Genomic DNA, 27438 nt, shown 5'->3' with positions numbered 1-27438 from the left:
ACAAAAAGGATGCAGGTGGTGCTGCACATTTAATAGTCAAGATATACAGAGGCAGGCTCACAGTTACCAATAAAGATTGGACATGGAACATAACCTGTGGTGGAATGTTCAAATGCCTTCGATGCATTTGCAGGAATCTGAAAGGGGTGGGTGCTAGATCCTCAAGGAAGCTCAGTTAGAAATGTTGATGCAGTTCTCTCTGATGCCCAGAGATATAATTGCATATGTGCCCTAAATGTAATTTAACATATAGTGAGTTATGTTGTTGCACAGATATTACAACAGTTGATAACTGTTAAAGTATAGGGTATCTCCGTTAATTGCTAATGTTGAGTATGTCTTAGGAAGTCCCTTATCAGGGGCAATTAGAAAAGTGGGTTGACCCTTCTGAAGTGTAACCAATGTGTGGATATAAGTAAAAAGCAGTTTTTCTATGAACCCAAAGTCCTTTTAATGCAGGGTATCCAGAACACTGGAGGATGGTAGGAGTGCTCCAAGAAGTTGGGGTACCTAAAGTCCTCGGGCCCAAGAGTTGAAATTGTTGATATTATCAACAAGATCAGGGTGACATAGAGTTTCTGCAAGTGGGGCACTGATGGGAACACTTCTGTAGTAGTTAGTAGCAACATGCTCCTGTCCTTCTTGGGGTGTTACTATGAGTGTGGTGAAGATTATCCTAGCCCTCTCTTCTGAGGTGAAATGTGATTGCAAATGAATATGAAGGGGGTTAAAATAATTTTTATTTCGTAATGTGATTTGGAACTGCAGACAACTCAAACGTTAAACATCCACGTCATTGAAGAGTCACTGGGCAAGGTCTCAGTGAGGCCACTGAATTTTGGCAGGAGAAACTTGAATTTCATGCCCAGGGAAGGTCACTCATTGGCCGGGTATTATTCACGCCTTTGGCCAGTAAAGATTTCAACCTTCAAACGTAGTCACTTTTTTGGAGCAGGGCAAGGTTGCAAGCTATAGCCAAAGAGGGCTCCACAAGGCCGGACTCCTTCTTCTACTTCACGCTGGATAAGGAATTGCTGCTGTGAAGAAGAACAGAGGGGGAACAACCTGAACTTTGGTTCAGTAGCAATGCACATTTGTCAAATTGGCTGAGTAGGTTTGTTCCAGTACACCATCAGTTCTCAGAAATAATTTAACACCAGCCAGTTGTCCAAGATCTTAAGGACAGCATTTGGGGTCACGTTTCTCATCTTGCAGAGTCCAGCAATAGGGTCCAGAGAAGGTCACTATGGAACTGGTCAGCTGAACAGTTGCAGGAAAGGCCTCTGGAAGCTTGTTGTGTCCATTCAGCTCAAAAAGGAGGTCCGCCAACTCACAGTTGGAGTAATTTATGAGATTGTTGTTTCAAGGCTAGCAGGTCTAGTCTTCCTTCAGATTCTTCTGATTAATCACATGTCCATCTGTGTTTTGAGAGAGGTACTGGGGGTGCTACTTCTATGCCCAGTGCCAGTCTGTGTGTGGGGGGGGGGGGTTAAACTCCTGGCCACTAACCAATAGGGTAAATGTTTACAGGGTTGAACCTACCTGCTTTTTCAACACTACATGTGTGCTTTACCGTAAGCTATCCCACAGTGTAATTCTCCTCCTAAAACCAACATGGCAGACGCCTTCTTCCCCTGTTGAGATTTCCATCTGCCTACCCAGAGGTGTGGCTAAGATAATGGGCAAACCCTCCCTTGGGCTCACTCCAAACCAGTTTTGGGGCAGCTCTCCCTTCCACTGAGTTTGGAGCCAGGCTAACTTGTAAGACAAAGAGAGGCAGGCCTAGGTGTGAGCTACATCAGCCAGTGACAGGGTAGGGACCATGGGAAGCTCATGGAGGGCCTGGGCACAACTCCATAGCCCACCCTACTGAAGGAATAAAAACAACCTTCCCACACCTAAGCCTCCTATCCACTGTCTGTGAGCAATCTTTATCTCGCCACAAGGGAGCCGTTCCCCAGCCAGGTGACACTGGCAGAAAGGCACATTGGGATTAGGCACGAAATTACCAACTTTCTAAAAGTGTAATTTTCAAAATAGTCATACAAAGTCTGACTTCACCATCAAGTTAGATTTTAAATTTCAATAACAAAAACTTCTTGAATCATTTTTCTAGCTGCTACCAAAGTAAAATAAAGCATTATAAGTAGTTTTAGTCGAAGGTGATACAGAGGGTTCAATTGCCAGAACATGCAAACCGTTCCAATCAATCAGTGGCTTGTAGAACGCAACTACTCCCTCTTAGGGGTCTCAAGGTGCTGGGGGGCTGCTGGTCTACTGAAGGCGCTATGGGTCAGTCGTAGAGCCAGGTCTTGAGGTGCATCATGAATTTTCGGCAGTGACGGTGATTGCCAGAAGTGGAGAGACAGAGCGTTCCAGGTTTTCCCTGCAAGACAGGAGAAGGATATTCCTCCGTCTTTGGGCTTGTGGATTTGTGGGACGGTTGGGCAGAAGTGAGATCTCTGGTGGGTACGTGGAATGCGATGCAGTGTTTGAGATATGCAGGTCCCCATCATGTAGGGCCTTGTAGATGTGTGTGAAGAGCTGGGAGTTGATTTTTTTGTTGACTGATAGTCAGAGGAGGCCTCTGTGTTGGCTGGTGATGTGGCTGCAGTGGAGGATTTTTAAATGTATTTTTTATTTTGAGGGTTTTATATACCGCGAACAAGGCCCTTGTGGGTATCAGAGCGCTTTACAAGGGAAATATCGAGGAAACATAGGCATAGAGTAAAAAACATAAAGTTCCATACAAATCAAGAATCACGTAATCACAATTACCCATGCAAGGTAAGCATCGAGGAAAGATGGGCATCAAGGAAAACCCATAAATTTCTATACAAATCAGGAGTCACGTAAACGCAATAATCACTATAACCCATGCAAGGTAAGTATCGAGGACACATGGCCATCAAGTAAAAACCATAAAGTTCTATACAAATCAGGAGTCACTTAAACGCAATAACCCTAGCTCAGGTGAATTAAGCCATGAGAAGAGCTTTCACTTCTTTTTTGAGAGATGCAGTAGAGGGATTCAGTCTAGTTTCAGAGGGCAGAGCGTTCCAGATCATGGGAGCCATACCCGAGAAGGTTCGGTTGTATGTTTTCTTTTTGATGAATCTTTGTGGTTTCTGTAAAAGGTTACTGGCACTTCTGGACGCTCTGTTACCACAAGACGGCACCAATTTCTGTGCCAGATATCTGGGAGTGTTATGATGAATGGCTTTATGGGTCATGCATGCGATTTTTACTAGAATTCTGGCTTAGAAAGGTAGCCAATTAAGGGATCTTAGGTCCGGGGATATGTGGGAGTTCCTTTTGGAGCCAGAAATAAGTCTAGGTGCTGCGTTGATGTTAGCTCTTGGCGGGGCAGTTAAGGGTCTGGGAAGGCCACAGAGAGAGACACTCCCATGTTCCACTCTTGGGGCGACTAGAGCCTGTACTGTCAATTTGAAGTCCTTTTCACGCAGGAAAGCCTTTCGTTTTTTCAATGTGTTCATCTGAAAGTTTGCTCCTTTTGCTGGGGTGCCGAAGTGTTTCTGCATATTTAAGAGTCATTCCCAAAGATTTAGCTGAATCAACAATAATAGGTTTGCAGTTGAGTGCTGGTTAGGTGTTTGACCCAATCTTGCATTATGCTTACTTGGCAAGGAGGAGAGATTAGGAGGAATTCTGTTTCGAGGGTGTTCAGTTTTAGATGGTTTTCGCCCAGCCAGGTTTGAGTTTTTTCTAGAGTTGTGTTGAGAGATCTGATGTCTTCCAGAGAATGGATCTTTAGGTATAGTTGTGTATCGTCTGCGTACATTTGATACTGTACGTTAGAGGAGTTGAGTACTTCGGTGAGTGGTTCCATGAATAAATTAAAAAGTGTCTGATTGACCTTGAATTGTTGCGATCTGTTTTGTAGAAACAAGGTGAACCAATTTAGAACGGATCCGGACAATCCCATTCTGTGTTTCAGAAGGTCAAGTAGGTTGTCGTGTTTGACGCGTGGAAGGCAAAAGAGTAGTTGAGCAAGATCAGTAGGCAGGCTTCGTTTTGGTCTAGGATCTGTGGAGCATCGTCAATTATGTGGGTCATGGCTGATTCGGTACTGTTTCCTGCACAGAAGCCGGACTGGAAATGGTTGAGCAGATTGAAGTGGTCAATATGTTTTCCAAGCTGGAGGTGTACACATTCTTCTAGGAGTTTGGCCAGGGTGGGGATGTTGGATATTAGGCAGTAATTATTTAATTCTGCAGGGTCATTTGTTGGTTTCTTTAGGATGGGGCATATCTGGCCGGTTTCGAGGATTTCTGGGATGGATCCTTGAAGGAGAGAAGTATTTATAATCTTAGTCCAAAGAGGCAGTAGCAATAGGATGAAGTCTTTTAAGCAGTTAGCAGGAAGAGGGTCAGTGAAGTGATTGGCGGGATTCACAGCCATGCGTAATTTGAGAATATCTTTATCATGGTAAGTGTTGACGGAGGACCAAGATGCATTCTATGTAAGGTTTAACTTTGGTGAGCTCCGGTGTGGGACTCCTGTAGGGATGATGAAGAGTCCATATGTGAGTCAGTATGTATGATTAAATCGTTAAGTAGGTCCTTCTTTATATTTGCAGTCTTGAGAGTGAAGAATGAGGCGAACGCTTCACAGCTAGGTAGGGAGCCTATTTCGATATGGGAGGGATGAGGTGAATCCCTAAATTGGGATTTGATTAGCTTGAAAAGATTTTTGGGGCGTTTCTTGGTATGGTCTAGTAGATGACTGAAGTAGTCTGCTTTAGATCGTCTGATCTTTCTATTGTAAGCATATCTCTTCATTCTTAGTAGATTGAGGTGGTTGGCAGGTGGTGGATGTTAAGGATGAGTCTGGTGGAGGTCTTCTGGATGTTCTGCAGTTTCTTGATGAGTTTCTGGGTGATGCCAGCATAGAGAGCATTGCCAAATTAGATTCTGCTGCTGATGAGTGTGTGGGTGACTGTCTTTCTGGACTGAGGATCCATTTGAAAATCTTTCCAAGCAGGTGCAGAGTGTGGAAGCAGGATGATGAAATAGTTTTTATTTGATGGTCCTTGGTGAGCGAGCATTCCAGGATGTTGCTGAGGTTCCGTGTGTGGTCTGTGGGTGTGGGGGAGGTTCCAAGTGCTGCAGACCACCAGGAGTCGTGCCAGGTAGATGGGTTGGAGCGCATGATGAGGACTTTGGTCAGTTAAATATGAATCTTCTACTTTTTAAATGCAATTTACCCTGTCCTATGGGCTTTCAGGACCTACCTCAGGGGTGTTTTATGTGTATTTAAGAGGTTGGGTCTTATAAAAAATGTATTTTGCCAGTTCAAAGTGACAGTGTATTACCGCTCACTCAGGCTTTAATAGCAGACCTGTAGGCATGTTTTACAGCTCCACTTGGGTGACATAATGAGTGCTGCAGGGCCGTCAGTACCATTTAATTTAAAGGCCCTGGGTGCATGGTATCTCATATATTTGGGTCTTAAATGTGTATTGAATGTGCCAGTGAGGGGTATGCCAATTTCATCATGTTTGAAAGGGAGAGGACACAGGCTTTACCACTGGTTAGCGGGAATAATGTGCTCACCGAGTCAGTTGGCTCATCTCCTGTGTGGCAATAGGGGACATCAAAAACTGCAAGAGATTATTTTACTTGAGTGACCAGTTGCACCTTGTCCCTGAACGGACCTTGCTAGCCGATATACTCTGATTGGATTTTTATGTGTAATTATTTTAATGATATTTTCTTGATTTTTAGAAATTCTTTGATTTGATTGTGTTATGTTGTGAGTTTATTTTTTTTTACTAATTACTGATAAATACATTACACACTTTTCCTGGCTTAAGTCTGTCTGCTGTGCCAAATAATGGATACTGCATTTCACAATGTTTGCACTATAATGTGTGCTACTCACTCTGTCAGTTCTACGTATCCTATATACCTGATGCATAGTATTGTATTTATATAATTTGGTGAAGTATTTGTTTAGATTTTACATACCATATTTAACCTCCTTTTGTTAAAAGCTGGCTCCTATGTAAAATGCTCTGCCACTCATTGGGGTTTGTCCATGCTGTATAAACATTTAGGTTGGTTGAGAGATCTTTTGAAGATGTAATCTATAATCATGCAGGACCAATTAACCGCTCTCTTGTTAGAGCTAGTAAATATAAAATAGTCCCAACAATGCTTTGAGATGTCTTTCCTCTAAAATGCCAAGATTTGCTACATTGCAAATCTGTGGATCACAGTAGCCTAGTCTTCCACAAAGAGAACAATAGTAGGATAAGACTGTGAAGCAGACGTGTTGTACAATATGAAGGCCTATGTGGTTAAGACTTGGCAGTACTATGTGGGTTATGATGCAATCAGTATAAGATAAAGAATGATGCCCTGAGGTATAGTCCAGGAGCATAATCTAGTTGTGAAAGACCAAAGTGATGATAGGTAGCCTGTACCCTGTGGGGAAGGTGAAAATATATGAACATATGTTGGAAGATCTTCATGGTGAAGAAGGATTTGGTGGCCTGACTGAGGTAAAAGTGAGATGCTTGTGTTCATAATCTCAATAAGGTTGTTCATCTTGTGTTAGAAAGTTGTTTATTAGTGGTGATAAGCAGTGACTATCACTAGTAATAAGACCATAAACACAATAAAAGTTTCAGTTAGGATCTCAAGAAATTAATTGCTTACTCATCCCTTGGTAGCTGGCAATGAGCAGGCAGGCTTAACTTAGGAGACAGGTGTGTAAAACATTTAAAAACACCAATACATTGAATAAGTAAGAAACAAAAGACAATAAAAATCCACCCTCAGTTTATAGAAATAGAATATATTTTTATGAACAAATAGGCACCAAAACAACAAACATCCTGTGTATTGAACCAGAGAATGGGAATTTTACAGATATAAAGTAAAACTAGCACTAAGAAGCAAATAGCACTCAACGGGTTGAAAATGGGTCATGCTAGACTAGGACAAAGTCAAGAGTTCTTTACACTTAATTTCAGAAATGTTTCTTGATGAAGGAAAATGGTCCATATCGCCAGACAAAGGTTTAAATGCTCTAGTTTGACTCTTGGGGTCTGGGACTACAACTCCCACAATGCTCCTGATCAACCTATGGAGATTTTTACAAAAGTTGCTCCAATCTTCTGCACAAATCTGGAACTTCTTCCTGAAGTTCCTCCTTGAGTGTTCAAAGTGTCCATAATACCAATCCAGAGGTCTAGAATCTCTGAAACGTTCCTTAGAATGTTTGAACTACAATTCTCAAAATGCACCCTGCCAAATCCTCAAAAGTCCAGTGGACGCACTCCAGGATCAGGACATCTTGAATGAGATGATGAAGGTGAGCTTAGTTAACCTGTAGCTTGCAGGGAGTTCACTCCATAATTCTGCTTGAAGCAAGGCAATGACCTTAGGGGTGTAATACCAATTTTTTCAGCAGGTACAGTCCTTCAGAGTGCAGTTTTTTGGGTGCAGCAGGGCAGTCCTTTTTCTACTTGTAGTTTTAGGCAGCAGATCAGAGGAGCTATGCAGCTCTCCCATATTAATTCACAGTTTCTCGGCATCAAGCAGCGGGTACCCCTGACCAAAAGGATGCAGGATGTCACAAAGGTGTGTAACCACTTCCTCCAAAGTGTGGAATGTTTATGTCCCAGAAAGCACTATTCTCTTCAAAATACAACATGGAGAAAGTCTATCCTTTGGGGTTAGATCTGGCTAAGCCAACACACTGATGTGGCTAAGTTTCAATAACACACCCCTTCCAACCCACTGACTAATCTAAATACCGAGGCACCTGTATAGCTGGGGGTGCAGGAATGTTGGAGTCAACCTGCACTAGTCCCAAATTGTCATTCTCCCATTGAAGACCAGTTTGGCTCCCCCACCCTCTTCCTGTTTTTGGCTTCTGCAGCTAAAGTTCTCCACCCACCATTCCACCATTGTCTCCAGTGACAATACACTTCACGCCTCATAAAGCAGCTCTGGCTCAGCCTGGGAAAGGCTGGCCAATCAGGAAAGGGTAGCTGTAAAGCTAAAGTTTGGCTTCCAGAAAGGAAAGTTTAACAACTTATTTTCTGTATTAATTATTGTAAATCTAATAGTGTGAAGTATATTTTTAGGTAGCTCATGTCAATGTTTATACTTAAATAAAATATCGCAAGGTTAGCCTATGGAGCCATTCACTACTATGGGGAAAATGGAATTGGTAATTTTTTCCTTACCATGGCTTATAGAACATCTTTTAAAATGCCCCTGCTTGTAATGTCGCTGGGCCACCTAGGTGAGACCTTAGGGGTGACTTATATCTATAAATAAGCAGTTTTAAGCTTTGGAAGTACCTTTAATTCCAAAGTCGAATTTGTATATAATTAACATTTTAAAAGCATTCTGCAAGGCAGGGCAGGCTTTTAAAATGACAGCAGACAGCAAAGCAACGCACACTCTACTGCCGGAAATCGACTGGGCCTCTCAACCTCCCTGCCCTAATGTTTACTAGGGACTTATTAATACTTTGAATCCACCTTGTCTTATTATATACTAGGGACTTACAGGGGTTTTTCATTGCCAATTATAATTATACCTAACCATGTACTTTTAATCTTAGCCACTGGTAATCACTTGTGTCACATCCCAATCCATCGTAATTTGGTACTTTTTTTTACTGTCAATTGATGATCACTCTTTGTTTATAATGAACTCAATGGCTTTCCACTGCATTCCAATGTTCACTTTGACAGTAATATTACTGATCAATGTGAAATTCTCCAAGGATAACTCTTATTACACTAAATACAACTGTTTTCTATATAAATACATGCTTGCTTGCAAGGGAGGCATTCAAGTGATTAATAATGGCAAACTCTGTTGTCATGGAAACGGCATAGTGCATGGTCACAAGGTGAGCATCATTAGAGAAAGACTTATTAGAGCCTCATCATACTCCTTCTAATCCCATTGGTAATGGGTAAGTGAGGACTATTCTCAACTGTTGTATAACATGGAGACTGAGGCGAAGTTCCTTTCTGATGTGGCCTTTAACGCATTGAAAGCTTCAGTAATGGAGGCTGGTGCCATTGACACTAGCCTGTCCAGTCCCCATCAGAAGAGAACTTTTTCTTAATCTCCATTTCGGTCAATAGCTTAGAATTTAACAATATCAATAAGTAATCATCCATATCAGACATTCATACGAAGAGCAGACTGGTCAGCACACAACTCTTGAACCTTTACTCTAATTTCAAAACTGCTCTGCAGCAGGTACGCTTGAAGATGAAAGTTCTGCATACGTTAATTTATGGTAAACTGGGCTCAAGTAGAGTGCCAGTTATCTCATTAAGCAGTGAAAATGAATTTGTTATGAGAGTTAAACTTTGCAAGCGAGAAGGCAAAGGGAAATCAAAAACTTCAATAAGAGAAAAAGCCAGGAAGTTAGCTAAATCTGCATTTAGTACAATGGCCATTTATGTTCAGATGATAATCATGTGAGATACCTGCAGATTATGGTAAAATGTAAACAACATTTTTTTAATTAAAAAAAACATTTTGGATATGAAAAATAAACAAACCGCAAGCATTATATGCTAAGAGTTGGTGCCTCTACACATTTTTGGGAATTCCTAGTTTTTTGGCCTGAGCTGTGCCCTCAGGGCAGCACTTTCTGCTGTTCAAAATCACTACTTTCCAACCATTCCTAAAATTACTTAAAGAATGTATAACTTTGCCCAAAATATTCCCAGACTGGAATTGGAATACTAAATCCACCTCCTGGAATATTTGGGGGAAAGTTTCTCTTTCCCCAAATGTTCTAGTACTGGATTTAGAATAGTAGTTGTGATCGCTCAGTGCCCCCCAGGCCCACTGCTGCTCTAGGGGCACAGTTCTACTTATATTACCCTAGTCCACATTTGGAACTGGCGGCAACGGAATGTGAGCCGCTGGCTGTGGTGTTTTCTGCATGAAAATAACCGTTATAAAATGATAATATATTGCAGCAGGAAATATTCTTTTTTTGCAACAGGGCCACCGTGACCTCAGAGCTAAAAGTAATCATATATTTACAATTGGTCATCCTCGAGACATACCATAATTCCTTGTGCATCACAAAAATGGACCTAGTGCCAAATGAAACCCGAAGTTGGCAGTGCAAAGCACTTCTGAACATTTCTACTTTTAAACAGCGTCTATTCTTTTGTGATAAAATAGCCTACATCATGCTGTGCCGAAAGATACAAGTTACAGTAATAAGTTTCATAAGTTTCTAAATAACTCTTTTCCACATCCTTTTTTCAGGTTTCCTGAGATCTATCAAAAGATTAATGAGCAACCGAATGTACATTCTCTATATTTGCCTTATGCTTTTGCAGTTCAGTGGCTTTATTGGGTTTATTACTTACAAGCCAAAGTACATGGAACAGCAGTATGGACTGTCCATATCCAGGTCAAACTTCATAACTGGTAAGCATAAGTGCCTGTTGTTTGTCTCAGCAAGTACACACTGTTTATTGCGTTTTAAGGAAACTGTGTTGTGGTGTGAGCTAAAGATATCCAAGAATTGAGATAAAGATTGGGAATCACATAGAGAATAACTGCAGATGCAATCAATAGTGTCCCCAACCATTTCAGGGGGTTTTAAATGAAGGTCTCCACAGCTGCCTGGAACCCCATCTTTCCACAGGAGTCTGATCAGCAATGAAGGTGCAGTACCCCTGAGTACGGTTGCCTGTAACTCCAAAGAATTGCACTGTGGTAACATATATGTATCTGTTGTATCTAATGCAAGGTTAGCTACAAAGCAACACAGCTCGTTATGAAAGGGTCAACAAACGAGAGAGCAATGATGAAAGCAGAAGGGGAAGACGGGAGAAGGAAACATGGGAAAAGACAGGAGGGGCAAGGTCTTTAATCTTATTTTAAAAGGATGGTCTATTGCTTGAGGAAGACGGAATTAATCTGCATGCCCGGGTCAATATCATATACTAGATTCTTAGCCCGCAGCCTGAGAAGGTCATTTCTACATTCTCTGGTTTCTGTAAGATCTTGAGAGACTTTGAGACATATCGAGTGAGAGACTATGGAGATGTTGATCTTGCTTGTTGGGTACCTTAGGGTGCTGCCTTTGGCACTTTGTAAAGGACTCAATAGGTCTTGAAGGTCAAGATGGCAGGGGGAGGGAGCCAGTAAAGTTTGCAGATTGCGGGAATGTCTTATAAGTCTTGGGATCTTTATACGGTCCGGAATGCCCGCCACCCCTTCCACCACCAATCCCAATGGGAGGAGACAGACACAGTTTGAACTTTTGGAAGGCAGGGGGGCCTCACGACCCCCCCGGCCGTATTTATTAAAATATAAAACAAAATTTAAAACTTTAAATTAAAAACGTTTCATGTATCATGTACAAAGTCAACTTCCATTACATTTGATGAAGACAGGTATTCAGGCTAACCTTACCAAATCTCTAATACAAAGATTTCCTAACCGAGTCTAACATCATGACATAATGCATTGTATACGAATTTGTACATCCTAACGTTAGGGGCCAACGGCAAGGTCTTAACCGGTGTCAGGTCCCTATCACCAAATTCCCGCCCTCACGTGTGAGTGGCGCATACGCAGAGGACTTTACCCTCGTAGCCAACAGTAACTTCCCTTGTCGTGGGGGCCCCCTTTCACTCAACGCCATCTTAAGGTCGTCCGAGTTCCCGTGCGAGGTATCCGTAAGAAGGACAGCGTGGACTCCCCCTTTCCCCGCACTCTCTTCCGCCGGAGCGGATATCCGGCCCCCGGGAAATTCTGGGGAGGGGCATATAGCCGTCTCCCCCTGGGAGGGGCCTATGGCCGTCTCCCCCTGGGCGACCCATCCGTAATGGGTGCCGCCCCCCCATAGGAGGGGCCAATGGCCGCCTCCCCCCGGGCGCTCCCATCCATAATGGGTGGCGCCCCCTAGGGACCTTGAAATCACTGCTCACCGATTATGACCTTACCGCCACAGGCCAGATACTTGACCGACTTTCTGGCCCCCCCACACCTCCTATAGGTCATGTCTCCTCAACCCCACTAGCCAAGCTATCATGTCCCCTATCAATAAGTCATTCCCCACCCTGGATAGGAGTACCCCATCATCAGAATAACAGTGATCACCCCAGATGCACCCATGAGATATGCTTTGAAGATGAGCAGAGCGAAACAATTTCTCCATTTTATTGTTGACCCTCTTTACCGAGTGATTCAACGCTGTTGTGGACAAACCACCCCGCCATACCCTCCTCTGAATCATGTGAGACCAAGCTATTGTACATCCCGGGAGCCTTTTTGCTAACCAGCTAACTGCAGAAAGTATGTGCTCAACTAAAGCTCGTCTGCCCAGTCTTACCAAGTCATTGCCCCAATGTACACTATGACTACAGATGGCGGTGACCTGTGCCGCCCTAGTAATTCTTCCACAAAACTTTTCAGTCGGTCAATACACAGGCCGCCCTTCTAATGGAAGGACACCCTGAAACGATATTCCTCAGATGTGTGGATCGCATCTTGTATATGTCCCCGGCACGCCTCACGTATGAGTGGCCCACGACCCAGACCACACGTCTTTCATTCCTTGTTCCTAAAGTGGTGGTTAGCTGATACTGGGCCGGTCCCAATTTCCGCCCTGCGTCACAGGCTTGGGAAACTAATCCAAACAAAAGACAACAAGCGTGAGTGCACAACATGTGCAGTCGCACGTACCTATTGAAAGAATTCGAAGACCAGCGGCCTAACTGCTTAATATTGTCTGCCTGCAGACCTTGAGCCGTAGCTTCTGTAGCGGCCCCTATCCTGAATGAAAGGGTCCCCAAATCACTCGGGTTCAAGCCCGCCGCTGCAATCGTGATTGCCAGCACCCTCTGAAACTGAAACTTTGTCAACGGGGTGCCGTCCGTATGTCACAGCAAGGCCCCCCCCCCCACATTGTCAACCTTTGTTTTAGGTAGGCCTCAACATGCCTCACTGGACAACCGGGACTACCTGGAGCGCGCTGCAACACAACGCTATTCCCCTGGGCCTCCTGGTCCGTCTTTGACCTGGCTATCGTGATCAGCAGAGAATCCCCCCTTACTAGGATGTGATCCCTGCGCAGACCCCCTTCCGTATCTCTTTTGTTGGCAGCCACTAATTCGCTCACCCGCAGGGCCCCATAGAACGCCAATGCGAACGGTGCCCGGAATAGTATAACCTCGCTAGGTGAGGAGCATGTCTCCTCTAGTTTAGCCAACAAGGAGGTCAACTTGTCAAATCCTATTGGGTGCCTGTTATCCTTTCTGCACCCTTCTAAGCGCCGCCAGCCGCGCAGAGACTTCCTGACTAGAAAGAAGTCCGTCGGGTCCCTGATCTTATGGAGCTGAGCCATAAATGATATGGCAGCCTTATACCGACTTGCGGTTGCCGCCGACCGGCCTTCTTCATGAAGTGCCACTAAAAATTGGATAAAGGACTCCTCCTGACCCCATCTATGCTCCCCTGCCGGGCCCAAAAAGGCGCAGTACGAGCGGAACGCCCCTTCATAAGCTTTCCTTGTCCTGGGCGCTAAACTGGCTGCCACGAGGTTTTGTAGTCCGGGGCGCCGATTTGCCATAGTGCTTCGGGAAATGGCGCTGCCACTAGCTCAGCTGAGGGTAAACAATCCCTGAAAGCCTGCATTTTGAAACGAGAGAGCACATCAGCTGCATTATTCAGTACACCCGGCACATGTTTTGCCCTGAATTGTACGTTTAATCTCAAGCATTTCAACACAATTTCTTTCAACAATCGCAATATCCATTTGCAGCGTGCTGCCTGCTGATTAATGCATTCAACCACAGTCATGTTATCGGACCAAAATACCACTGAGCGGTCTCTGAACTCCTCCGGCCATGCCGACAGAGCCACCCAGATGGGGAAGAGTTCTAGAAAGCCAATGTTACTTGTCAAACCGTTTGTTTCCCACCATGCTGGCCATCTTTGGGCCGACCAATGGTTTCTGAGGATCGCGCTAAACCCCACGCTGCCCGCCGAGTCGGTCCATAAGCCTAGTTCCGTTGATGAGGCCGGGGGTTTGCTCCAGACCACTCGGCCGTTGAAGTCCGCCAGGAATGCCAGCCAAATGAGCATGTCCTGGCGAACCTCCGCCGACAGTCTCGTGCGATGGTGCCCTTCCTTGAGGCCTACCATGGACTGGGCAATGGATCGTGAGAAAGGGTGAGCCATCGGTATCACCCTTAATGCGAAGTTAATCTGACCCACTGTTTGCTGTAATTGGTGCAGTGTCACTTTCTTGTTCCGGAGACACTGCCACAAGGAGGCCCTGAATTTGGCAATCTTCTCCGCCGGCAAGCGTCTTACCTGGCGCCAATGGTACCCCGAAACCCCGCATGAGCACGCAGAAGTCCTGCAATGCCCGTGCACAGTCCTGAGTGCCCGCTGGGCCGAGAAAGAGGAAATCATCAAGATAATGCATCACATGTTGGTGCCCTGTGGCCTTTGAGAACACCCACTCCAGAAATGAGCTAAACATTTCAAAATAGGCACACGAAATTGAACAACCCATTGGCATGCACATATCCATGTAGTATTTCCCCTGGAACGTAAAACCCAGCAAGTGCTGATCTTGGGGATGCACCGGAAGCAGCCTAAATGCAGATTCAATATCCGACTTTGCTAACAATGCACCAGGGCCTAAGCTATTCAACATTACCACTGCGTCATCGAAAGATGCATACTTCACACTGCAAATGTCAGGATCGATCGCCTCATTGACGGAAGCCCCCTTCGGTGCCGACAAATTATGGATGAGCCTGTACTCCCCCGGGTCCTTTTTAGGCACCACCCCTAATGGGGAACATACAAAATCAGCCGTTGGTGGGTCACCAAAAGGTCCTGCAACCCGCCCCAAGCTAACCTCCTTGGCGATCTTTTTGGCGGCAACCGCCGGGTTGTGCTGAACGGACAGTTGGTTCTTACATGAGGGGCCCCCCGGGAAAATCACCCGCCGGGATCCTGAAGCCATGTGAGAAGCCATCTCGCAGGGTCCCAGCAGACGCATGATCAGGGTATCTGTTCAGCCATGGGGTCAAAGCCAGGATATCTACGGGCGAAGGTGTGGACTTCCGGGGCACCGTATCAATCCTGCTTGGTACCCCCTTTCCCACCGGTACCATTGGCTGTGGATTGGCAACTAGTTTCAGGGATTTGAGGTGTTACCACAACTGGAGCACGCATGCCTGAACCTACACGTTCCTTGCGGCCTGCAACCCGTCCCCTTATTGAAACCCCAACACACTCCTCGCTTATTTCCGTTCCCGCCCGATCTAGGCTGAGACTCCCCCCCGCAGTTTGGCCAAAAGGGCTGCGACTGTTTCTGTGGAAAGGCCCTGGAGTCGTTTGTGCTCGACCCTGAACCACCCGCTGATCCCGGCAAGAGCTGCGCATGCCAAGATACAGTATCCAAACCATCCCAAGTCAGTGTTTCATTAAACTCTTTCGCTTTTCTAAATGCCATCTCATACCCTTTCCATTCTTCTCCCCCATACTTCTCATGGAAGGTCGTGATCCTGCTCTGGTAATAAGCCAGGTCACTCAACAGTTCCGGTGTACGTTCAGCGATAATCGCTACAAAAATAGAAAATGCCCTGATCCAGTTCATCATCGACTCCTCGACCCTGAATTCAGCCATTTTTGCCCGCCATACACTGGGGTGCCATAAGTCCTTCTGAGTCTTGGCATATTCTAACTCTCGATGATCAGTCAGCAAAGAAAACATGTTTATATACTTATTGGCCCACACCATCTCCTTAGTAACCATGGGAATATGTTGTGCTAAGCTTTCCCGCCTTGAGGGTACTGCGCCCTCCCCCATCATTGGGAGTGATCTCTTACCGGCTTCCGTCGCACCTCCAGCCGTGTCCGTCGACTTATTCTGGTTTTCGCCCGCGGCCACCTGAGGAGAAATAGAAGGCACGTTCGCTGCCCCAGCACACCTTGTCTGCATTAACTGCTCAATAATCAGTCTAGCTTCTTCGGCGGGGTCTTCCACAGCCGCGGATCCCCCTCCTCTCTTCTTCAACCAGGGTAAAACAGCCGCCAACTGAAGCGCTAATTCGGGAGGCATTTGGTTGTCATCCAGCGGTGTGATAACCATAGGGATTGGCAACCCCCCATCCGGTGTGGATACCGGGCTGGACGCTGGTGCTACTGGGACTGGTGGGACCTCCATCGGGACTGGGACCTCGCTAGGACCCGCTTTCCCCTTCTTCTTTTTCTCCTTATCCCCCCCTGGGGTAATGTTTGGCAAAGCAGGGCCTACGATCCTCTTAGGTCGCCCTGAGGCCCCCCCTGGACCTCAACTTGTTTCCCGAGGGCCGCTAAGCCGCGACCCAGCTGGTTTACTTTACCAAACTTCCTGTCCATCGCCGACACTTGGTTCACCAGTGTGGGCAGCATTCGTTCCATCTCGGAGCTCTTTCCAGTCTTCTTAGCAGGCATGTCCGTGTTCAACGTTAGCTCAGCCTGTTCTCCAGAAATGACTTGGACTCCAGCTACGCCTTGACGACTGAAACAGAAAAAACAACAATTACACGTTCAAAAAATCTGCAGCTTGTTCCCTTGAGGGCTCACGAGCGACGAGTGGTGCAGCCTTCAGAGCGCAGGAACAAGAGGACGCTTTCCCGGATTCCCGCGCCTTTTATCCAGCAGTGGGAAGGCGGGGCCGCGACCCCATCCCGCCCATTGGTCCACGGACTTCCGGGCTGGTGTTTAGGACAACCCTTTTAGGCGGCGGGGGCGTGCTCTGACCACGCCGCTGTGGGCATACCGGCCAGGACACGCCCCCCGCCCGCAACGGTTTCCTGGGGGATCGGGGCATCCGGCCATGCATTCGGGGTGACCGAGTGGTCTCTCCTTTCCAATCAGGCTGCTGCAGGCAGATAACTCTTCGAGGGGATAGACGTGCCTCTGAGATGCTGGCCACAAGGCCATTGCTTTCACTGGTAGGTCTGTAATTGGATCATAGTTTGAAGACTCTTCAGGATTCAGGAATCTGTCCATCACGAGGGTACCTGAAAGTACATTGGATGTAGATTGAGCTGTCGGCATTCGGAAATGGCTTGGGAGCTTCACCAGAAATGTACTGCATTATAGACAGGTAACTGACATCATTTATTTGTAAAAACGCAGCATTAAACCAAGACATGTTGATGCTGTGGTGAGTAGGTGGTAATACGTAAAGCAAACTACATGAACAGCAATCAGCGAAACAGAAAAGTTTCAAGGGATTGTCTAAATAGCAGGAACTTTGGGTGGCCCTCCCTGTAGAGAAAGGAGATTTCCGGTTTTAGGGCTACGGTGAAAAATAAGGCTGAGCTTCAATTCATGTCTTATTGTGGCGCAACAACTATAGTAATACATTGAAATTAGAGAGGGAATTGCGCATGGACTGCTAGACAGAGAATTAGTCATCATGGCAAGGCCTTTATGTGCTGTAAAAAGCTCTGTGAATGGTGCTTTAAATCTCTTACTTGAAACTATTTAGGCCACGAACAACCACGGCGTCTGTCTAACGGCTCGTGAAACATGATTGAATTTGGATGCAAGTCTTCTGGATGGCAAGGTTATGCTCTGTAATTTCTTCAGAGCATGATCTGAAATGCCTGGGTGCAAGAAGTTATAGTAGTCCACTTGTGAGAGAACACACCAAGATCCATTGCAGTGATGGCTCAGAGGCACAAATGACTTTGCACTTTTTTTCGTAATTATAAAGAGCATTTTGCACATCCAGAGTCATAATATACTTCAGTAGAAAGCATTCTCTGTGGTGCAAGGGTGCCTGGCTTGGCACTAGGCAGCTAATTTTAGCACCAGCACTAGGGAAAACACATGGGTTTGCTGTATTGTTGTAAATACGGCGCATCCCTTTGTTTTGAAAATGTCAGAGTGCGGCGCTGCCAAATTTGCAGCAGCTCTAAACTCCAACATTTAGTTGTAAATATGCCCTTTACTTGTCATTGCTTGCTATTAAAGTGTTTGCATGGCATAACATATTACTCAAAGTGGCCTCTTGGCTGGAGGCAATCATGGTGCTGGACCATAGATTACACTGAGAAGACGAAAACTGAACGTCTTCCTAAAGTAAGATTGTCCTAAGGAATCTCAAGACCATCTCCAGAAATTTTGAAACCATAGGCAAGGCATATTTGTTGTGTGCATTTCTATATTTCAGATATGCATAGTTTGCACCATTCTCCCCTACATTACACACTTTAATAACTAGATACAGAGAGAATGTTGATTGCTGTATGTTCATTTAGTGCTAAGTGTGGATATTTAATTAAAAAGGAATTTGTATCTGATCTGAATCAAGGATGCCCTAAGTGATGATGCTCAGTGGCGATTCAGTTTGGGGTGTGCATTGTTATCATGTGTGGGGAAATAGTACAGTCCGTTGTCTAAAATATGTGCATTGTTTTTACCGCTATGGACATTCTAAAACCAGAATAAATTGGGATCCTAAGTTTGTTAATTAAGGAAATGAAGCTTACAGAGTTAAAGTGATTTGCACATAATCTCATGATTTGGTCATGATCCAATTATTAGCCCATGATCAAACTGTTTAGTTAGGTTTGGGTAGTTGAGGTTTTAGCCTGGTTTTTCTTGGTTCCATAATGTGCCATTTAGACACAAGACTACATCACCTTCTGTTTGTATACTTTTTACAATTAAAATTTTGAGCTAACTAATGTAGTATTCTGTACTAGACATAGATGCAAAGGGCTGATATGTCTTCCACATCACTGTAAGTACATTTACATATTATGGTGTTGCATAGTGTTGGACTTGGCCCTTTCTGCAGGGTCATCCCCAAACTTTTTTACTTCACTCGTCCTTATGTTTGCAGCATTCATCAGGTCATCCGTGCACTTTACCACAGCTAAACAGTGCTAATGTGCCCTTGCTCTTGGCCTAAAAAATGGTTTGATTGACTTATACCTAATTGGCATATTTAATGTACTTATAAGTCCCTAGTAAAGTGGTGCTAGATATGCCCTGGGTCTGAAAGTTATATGCTATAAGAGGTCCTGCAGCACTGGTTGTGACATGCACTTAAGTAGCACTTTAAACATGTCTAAGGCCTACCATTGCAGAGCCTGTGTTTGCAGTTTAAACTGCCATTTTGATATTCCAAAATAAATCTTTTGCCAGGCCCAAACCTTCTTCTTAAATACATATGTCACCCGCAAGTTATCGATCGCCCGTCAAGAATGCCAAATTGAATATCCTGTGTTAGAAGATGGTTCTGACACTATGGGACGCCCAGTTTTTTCGCTTTTTCAGCACCTAATTGTTGAGCTTTTACTTTGGTGGAGCCTCATAATCTTGGACTCACCCACAGTGAACTCATAATGAAGGAGACTGCATCAAGATTTGGCTGGTGTACCCCTCACTTGACTAGGCCGCTGCGCAGCAGCTGGAGTATGGGGCACCGCGCTGGTTACATGCAGACACATGTGTAGATGCGTGTGCACACGTCTAGGGACTGCGCAGGGGAGATTCCTAGCGTGCGCAGTCCAGGAGCAGCTACAGAGTGAATGGTGTGGCAGGATTTATGCAGAATTGGGTGGCGACATGGAATAGGCTTTATACAGTGAAAGGGAACATGCCAAGGAAAGTCAGTGTGTTTTACTGTGTTTTACACTTCAGTATTCCCTCATGGGTAGGTAGAACCCTTGGCTAGAGTAACTTCCCCAAGGTCTACAGATTCCAGACATGCACAAATGTCCAGTGTAGCGGATGTGAAAATGAGTATTCTGCAGAGTCCAAAGTCCTATTTGTACTGCTTTTGGGTCGTCCAGAAATATCATATTTCTCTGAGACCCTGGCTGGGGTCTGGCCATGGCAGGTTAGATTATTGACCTTTCTTCCCAGAGCAAAGATCTTCCCTCCAAGGAGAAAAGATAGGTGGAGCTACAAGCCAATCCATCAACTGCTGTCGCTGGGTGCCAGGCACCAAGTTCAACCACATAAAGAAAGCGAGGGGGGAAGGAGTTGGGTTTCAGAGGCCATGTGGCCAGGGACACTGGACGACGCCATTTTGAACTAACCCAGAGGTTGGACCAGAAGGAGGGAGCCAGGGCAGGGAAGTGAGGTGTGGCTGTTTGATTGGACACCCAGAGACTTCCTGCCAGCCCCCTACTCAACTTTTAAAGTTCTTGCATAGGAAGAGAAGCTCTCTCTGGGGTGTGGTTTGCTGAGGTGAAAGGTGCTGGAGCTTGGTGAAATGGGCAGTTGGAAGGAGGACACCCCTGACTGCCCCCCAGGCCCCTAACAGCACCCGGCCCAGAGCCCCAGACAAGGAGGAGGAGGACCCAGGGGCCTGGGTGGGACAGGGCCCCAGACCAAAGCGCGGAGCGGCAGGGGGAGGGCTCCCCGAGCAGCGTACCCTTACCTGGGGGTCCGGGTGGGACCGGGCCCCCCCAACGAGGCCTGAAGATGTTGCGAAGCCGCAAGCGGGTCAGCGCAGCTCTCCCCAGCACAGCGGGAGAGCCGCTCATCAAGTATTCACAAATGGGAGAAAAATCGCCCTACTATGCCTTGCCAGGCGTTTGGAAGCCTACTATTCTGGTACGTGGTGGCCCACAAGAGGAGGGGGTTACCCTCAATGATGAAAAGGTGCTGGGGAGAGCTGCTGGAGAATCCCACTCTTCCCCCAGCATGAAGAGATAAGTCACCCTAGGTCTCCTGGGGATTTGAAAAGAATAACCCCTCCGTGGCTCAACCTGCATTTAACACCTTCTGGGCTGGAACTTTTGTTCTTCAGCTGAGGGTGTTATGATACTTGCATTAAGGAGCAAAGGGCTGAGTTGGGGATGTCTGGAGAAGGGCATCCTCTGGAGTTGAAAAGGTGTAATTGCACTGAAATGCATTTATTAATGGTTATTTATTTTCAAGAGACTGATGTTCCATCTGAAGTACTGGTTTAAGGTGATGTCATAAGCAAAGTGGATTTAAGGGGCTAGGCACTTCTGCTAGGGTGTCTTACTGTATTTACTTAATCCTGCAATCATCTGGGATGCCTTTAGGGGCTGTAATTGCAATGCATTTTTAATGATATCCACATGTGTTGAGTACTGTCATTCTAAAGTATGCGCTTAGGTGAAGACCCCAGACTATTAGCCCTTAAGATGTAGAGTTGCATACTGTATGGTCAGTAGGAGATGCTCAGTCAGGGTCATGTGTCACCAAGGCAGGTGTAGCCTGTTTAATGCTTGTTGAGGTCATGGGGGGGGTCGCCACTGGGATGGTGCCAGTGCGCAGGGCACTCTCTCCAGGTTAAGACCAATTCACTGCATTGGGGGCAAGATGATGTGCATACATGGGAGTGGTGGTACTAGACCCCACCCCCTGCTTGAGGGGTGTGAGGTTCCGTGACAATTTGAACCCGTGTTTTCAGCATTGTCGTAAATACATAATTTTGGTATCAGTGAACCGCAAATGATCCATTTAGCATATCCTGGTGTTTTCGCTATGCTACGAGTAAGAGTACTCCTGTTACAAACACATTTCTGATCTACCCATGGCATCCATCTTAGATTATGGCAGCCATTTTGTGTTTCTTGCCCTCACATAGACAATGGACATGCAATGACCTCTGATTACTTCATTTCGATTAAGGACACGTAGGCTTTAGCCGGAGATTCACCTCTCCAGTGACACGTGCACCTCAGAACAGAACACGCCATGGCTGCATGACTCGGCAGAAGCTGCCTCCTCTGCCCGAGGCCAGTCCTGCTATACTGGTTCTCGTGTTCATTGGCCTGATCATGATTAGGCGGCCGAAGCTGGTAGCCTTGCCCATTTACGACCCACAAACATCTCTTATCCTACTTTTCTATCTTCTGCACCTGGCTCTGCTCCTTTCCTTCTGGGCCTTTATTAGGGGGAGGTAACGAAATTTACGATGAGGCGGTCCGGGTCTTGAATGAAAAGTTGACATGAGATTATGATGGAAAAGTGGGAACCCCTCGTTCGTAATGTTTTGACATCAGATATTGTCGACGATTCCTGTGCAACGCCAAATATTTATTGTTTAGGACACAAAGGTTTGGGAATGTATTACATGTAAAGAATTTGCCTCAAGCCCAATTTTTAGTATATAAGGAGCAAACCTTTTTGTACAAATCGAACAGGCTCCTAGACACTGCCCGTGTGTAGTTTCTGTGACTTCTGTGTCCCTGCAGTAATAAACCTTTGGTCTTTGACGCCACCATCGAGAAGCCCGTGTTTCTGTTTATTTGTGCACTGAGACAGGTAGAACTCCGGGGTCTTCGGGTGTTATCCCCGACACCTCTGGACGGAACCAAAAAGTCCAGAACTCCAGGTGGAGATGTTATGCAACGTCACAAAGTAATTCCATAAGCTTATGTATATTTGTAAATTGGTGTATAGTATCGAGTGGTGTGTGTGTTTAATAAATGTAATCTTACTTTTATAAAGCAAAGTACAGACTGGACGATCAATTATTGAATGTTATTTTTTGCGAACCTGCAAATGGTGATTACTAGCCCACACCACCTCTCTGGAGTTTGCCTCAGACTGCTCTGCAACGCTACCCTCTGAGTGTCAGGCGCTGCCCTAGGGTGTTTGGTTTCCAGTGAAGGACAAATGTCTCATGTTATTTGTGAATGCCTCACAGATGCTGCCTCGTTTTCCAACATCGGGCCCATCCATATGTAATGCCAACCTGCTCTTCGTGCCATGCCGACCATCTTCAGTGATATTCGATCTTTTTGTGTGGTGTTTTTTACTGTTTTCTCTTCGAAGTGTTGCACAAATTCTTCACGCATTGCCTTTAAGTTGAGCTTGACTGATCTGCACCAAACTATCAGGGGCTTGAGCACAGATTAATTTTAGGTTTACTTTTGCCTTACCCTGAATAGGATTGTGGCTCCTGCCTGGCTCGGGCTCACACCCCAGTCAAACAGTAACGCAATTTCTGACACGTAGTGTGCTCAAAATGTATAAAATACATTCTTCCATTTTTAAAACATTGTGTCTGTTCCTTTGATAGCCGAGATGCAAATCATGTCCTCCATTTGTTTTCAAAGCTGAATAGTTGCTATTGGGAAGTGAATGGAAGCACAGAAGTGAAAACCCAAGACTATGACTTTTACAAGCACAACCAAAATTTGTATCCAATATTCGGCCTGCTCAAAAGCCAAAACAACCCTTGTAAGTGCCCTAAAAATGTTTCCCTGTGATTATCCCAAAATTAGCCTACTGCGCACTTATTACAAAGTAGCCAGGAGGAGAGAGAGAAAGATCTTAGGGCACAGGCATGGGAAGATCTTCAGCAAGTAGCTATCGCTGATAGCAGCAAGGATTTTTGGGACATTGTGACTGCTCCACATTTTAAAGATACTAATGATCTTGCACTAGATGTGCATGTAGATGAAGAGGCATGGGTGAGACATTTTGAAGGCATATTCGGGTTATCAACCTCCCCACTCATCCTAGTATGCTGCTCAGAACCTTGACCTCAGGGAGGGTTAATCGTCTCCGTATCTGAGGTTTAAAAGGCTCTAGAATCCTGTATTCCAGGCAAGGCCCCAGGACCTGATGGAGTGCCAATTGACCTCTTACAACAGAACTAGGATTTGTGCATCAGTTTACTCACAAACGTTTTTAATGGAATCCAGATAGTGCACGCACCTCCTTCATGGAATAAAAGTGTCATTGTGCCGATTTATAAAAAAGGGGACAGGGGCTCTCCAAATAATTACCGCCCTATATCCCTCCTCGATACCGCTGCCAAATGGGTTTCGCACAGAAAAGGGGACGGTTGATCAGTGCCTAAACCTTTCCTTAACTATAGGGAAGTACTCTAAACCCAAAAGTGGGAAACTATATATGGCCTTCATGGACCTAACAACAGCCTTTGACTGTGTGTCACACTCTAGGCTGTTGTCCATGATGGAGGGTATGGGCATTGACCCGCCGATTATTAGATTCATTTGCCAGTTGTACGCCAATGCCACTGCCTGTGTAAGGTATGGAAGGAAGGGGGAGTGCACTCGCCATTTTAAAATCAAAAGGGAGTAAGACAGGCTTTGTGTTCTCCCCCCATTCCTTTTTTCTATCTATACGAATGAGGTTGAGTCCTCCCTGTCTGCCCTTTCACTGCATGTGCCCAACTTTGATCACACACCCCTCCCAATCCCGATGATGCAGTATTGATGGCCAGATCGGGGTTAGCCATACAAAAATTAGTTAAAAGCATATTCCATCTTTATGGCCTCCTTTGACTTACAATGAATGAATCCAAGCTATTCATAATTGTGAACGGAGTGTCTAAAGGCGAGAAACATCCCCATTTCAGCTTGGCAAGCAAGAACATTGAGGTGGTAGACTCCTTTTCATACCTTGGAGTGCTCTTCGATAAAGACCACTCGTGTTCCAAATTGGTGGAAACAAGAGGCCAGGGTATGCAAAGGAGCCTTAATGCTGTTGGAAGGTGTGCTAAAAAATTCGGAGGAGGCCCATTGGATGTGATTAAGACTATTTATTTAGCAAAAACAATGTTGGCAGCAACATATGGGGCATGTTTTTGGTGGATGGCTAACATGATCTCGTTACTGCAAATGGAAGATTCTTTCTTCAAAAAGTGTGTGTCCTTACCCCAATCATCTCGCAAATCACATTTTACATCTTCAATTGGGGCTTCCCAATTTGAGAGACACAATAAGGCTGGCCCCAGTCCTACTGTGGCTCTCAATATGGCGGCGAACCATGGTGGACTTGACACAAACCATCATTAGGGAATGCTGTAAATTACAAAACTATAAAAAGTTTGGGTGGCTAAACTATGTTGAGTCTGATTTGAATGCCTACGGCTGGTAAAACTTTTCCAGGACGCGGATTTATGTAAAAAGGTTACGAAGACATGGTTAATGGAATTGTATACAAAAAGAACAAATTATGTGCAAAGGGAAAAAAATCATACCCTTCTATCTTCCATTGCTTACCATCAGGTACCGCCAATACCAGGAGAAGGTTTTTATTATTTATCATGCATAAATAATGTTTAGCATAGATTTATTTTATTGCCCTTCCAAATGAATATGATACCGTTACTCCTGGGTTACCCACACAACACATACAGACTATCAGATCTCGCTCCCTGCCCCTGTAATGATTATGCTGCACAGACGGACTTACACATCTTTTTATTCTGTAAGAATTACTCTGAGGAAAGAAAAATATTTATACTCCCAATTTTGAGGTGCCCAAATTTTAGGCAATGCAAATTGTTTTAAATGTTTTTAATGATTTATGTGGTCCAAAGCAAATTTGTTTAATGCTTATTTTAACTTCATACATATTTATATTTATTGGTGTGTACATTTTATATGTTGTGCGTTTATGGTCTGTTTACTAAGATCGAATATATCTGTGTGAACTAAACTGAACTGTATCCAAAAATAAAATATTTTACATGCTTTCTTACCAAATGACTTAGGGCCTGAGTTCAGTAGATGGGTTACTCCAACACCTTATTCTGCCTTACTACAAGCCCATTTCATCCTATAGCACTCGTCATATGGAGACAGGATATCAGTCATGTCACTTAGCACTTAGCAGGGCCTTACTATCTTGGTATTAGGCAGTACTGATTATTTTATCCAGAATTTCATTTGAGTATCCATTTTAAATCCAATGGCCACATTTTGCAATCATTTAAATAATAGAAGATTTACATATTTATTGTAGGTGATGCCCTGCTTAGAAAGTAGTCAGTAGATTTCTGGATTTATTCTGGGACAGAAACAGTGGCTCGCTAAAATTGAACTTTGTGTAAAGAATTATCAGCTGAAGCGAGTAACTTAACCCGGATAGGAAACAAGCTACTTCCATTTTTCCCATAGGTGAGGCTAGAACAGGTACCTATGTGAGATGGAGCTTGTAGACAAGGATTTCAAAGTAGCTTTTACCACGTCGCTCATATGTATCCACTCCAATAGATTCACAGCGTTCAATCCCGGCATGTACGCTCTCAAACCATCAAACATGTTCTGTTCCTGTATCTTTCTTTGTCTAAGTCACTTTTAAAAGTGAAAGTAATACAGTTTGTCTATTTTTCAGGAGCAACATCTTTACCAGCCGTTGCCACTGGGATGTTCTTAGGAGGATTATTCATGAAAAAGTACAAACTTGGCATGTATGGAACTGCAAAGCTGGCGTTTGGGACATCGTTTTTGGCTTTTCTTTTAAGTTTGCTTATTTTTGTATTGGGGTGCCAAAACAATAATGTGGCTGGGATCACTGCTTCCTACAATGGGTAAGTATCCATAATGTCAAGATAGTTTTAAAATGTTCGGCTAGTATTGTCATAGTGCATATATCGTTATTTTATATTTACAAATAAAAATGTGCAGAATAACAGCAGTTTTCATGTCAAATACATGTGAGTATCTATATCTATATCTACACATATATATATATATATATATATATATATATATATATATATATATATATATATATATATATATATATATATATATATATATATATATATATATATATATATATTTTAATATGTGTAGATATAGATATATCACTGACCATGGTCACTGACCATGTCATGAATGATGTAATATGTGACATCATCAGCAGTGGATTGCGGGTGCGCGAAATATAGTTAGTACAACTAACTATATAGGAGCAATTTCAATGGTTTTGTATGAGTGAAATGTCCAGCTAACTATAACACCCCTAAAATGTATAGTTACTTTAGTGAATTTCAAAGGTTTTTTAAATGCTAATTCCTGACTATATAAGGCCTGAAACCTATGCTTTTTTCAGTGAATTTCAAAGGTTTTTTAAATGCTAATTCCTAACTTTATAAGGCATGAAATCTATGGCTTTTTCAGTGAATATATATATATATATATATATATATATATATATATATATATAAAACGCTCCAACTCCCCTTGATCTTTGGAAAAGGACAAAACAGCACTCGGAGGGCAAATATGTCGATCACGCTGATTTTATTTACGCGGAAGGGGCACACACAGACGCGTTTCGGAGTGCTGCCTTCGTCAGTGTGTGTTACACTGAGACTCATGTTGACATGTTTTTTAAAGCCAAACACACATTGTTTCGGACATCGACATAGACAAGGGACTTACGCCACAACAAGAAAAGGGGCGCGCCATCTTTCAATGTTGTCAATGTTACTCATGCAGCTCATTATTATGCATTCAATGAAATCCAGCCCATAGATGAGCGGTGGCCCAGATAAAGTTGTGGTACAAATAATATACATTAGTCCATAAAATGAACAAAGATCAAGCCGTGGATCGGCTAATGTCCCTTGTCATACAAATCAATGCTGTCCATCATATTATAAGACTTCACATTTTGTATCATG

The 27438-nt window shown here is 44.4% G+C and overlaps 1 protein-coding gene across 1 annotated transcript in view; it reads left to right on the top strand.

Annotated features, from left to right (window-relative positions):
* Positions 1-27438, top strand: part of LOC147751601 (solute carrier organic anion transporter family member 1C1-like) — a 569256-nt gene that overhangs the window by 338737 nt on the left and 203081 nt on the right. The window contains exons 9-10 of the mRNA XM_086920557.1: positions 10290-10454; positions 26142-26337. Of these exons, the coding sequence (XP_086776683.1) occupies positions 10290-10454; positions 26142-26337 (361 nt within the window). The remainder of the gene's footprint in view (positions 1-10289; positions 10455-26141; positions 26338-27438) is intronic.

This window comes from Lissotriton vulgaris, chromosome 1_1 (assembly GCF_964263255.1).
Source record: "Lissotriton vulgaris chromosome 1_1, aLisVul1.2, whole genome shotgun sequence".
In the NCBI taxonomy this organism is placed as follows: domain Eukaryota; kingdom Metazoa; phylum Chordata; class Amphibia; order Caudata; family Salamandridae; genus Lissotriton; species Lissotriton vulgaris.
The sequence above is the reverse complement of the archived record's forward strand: the minus strand, read 5'-3'. Positions and strand labels throughout refer to the sequence as shown.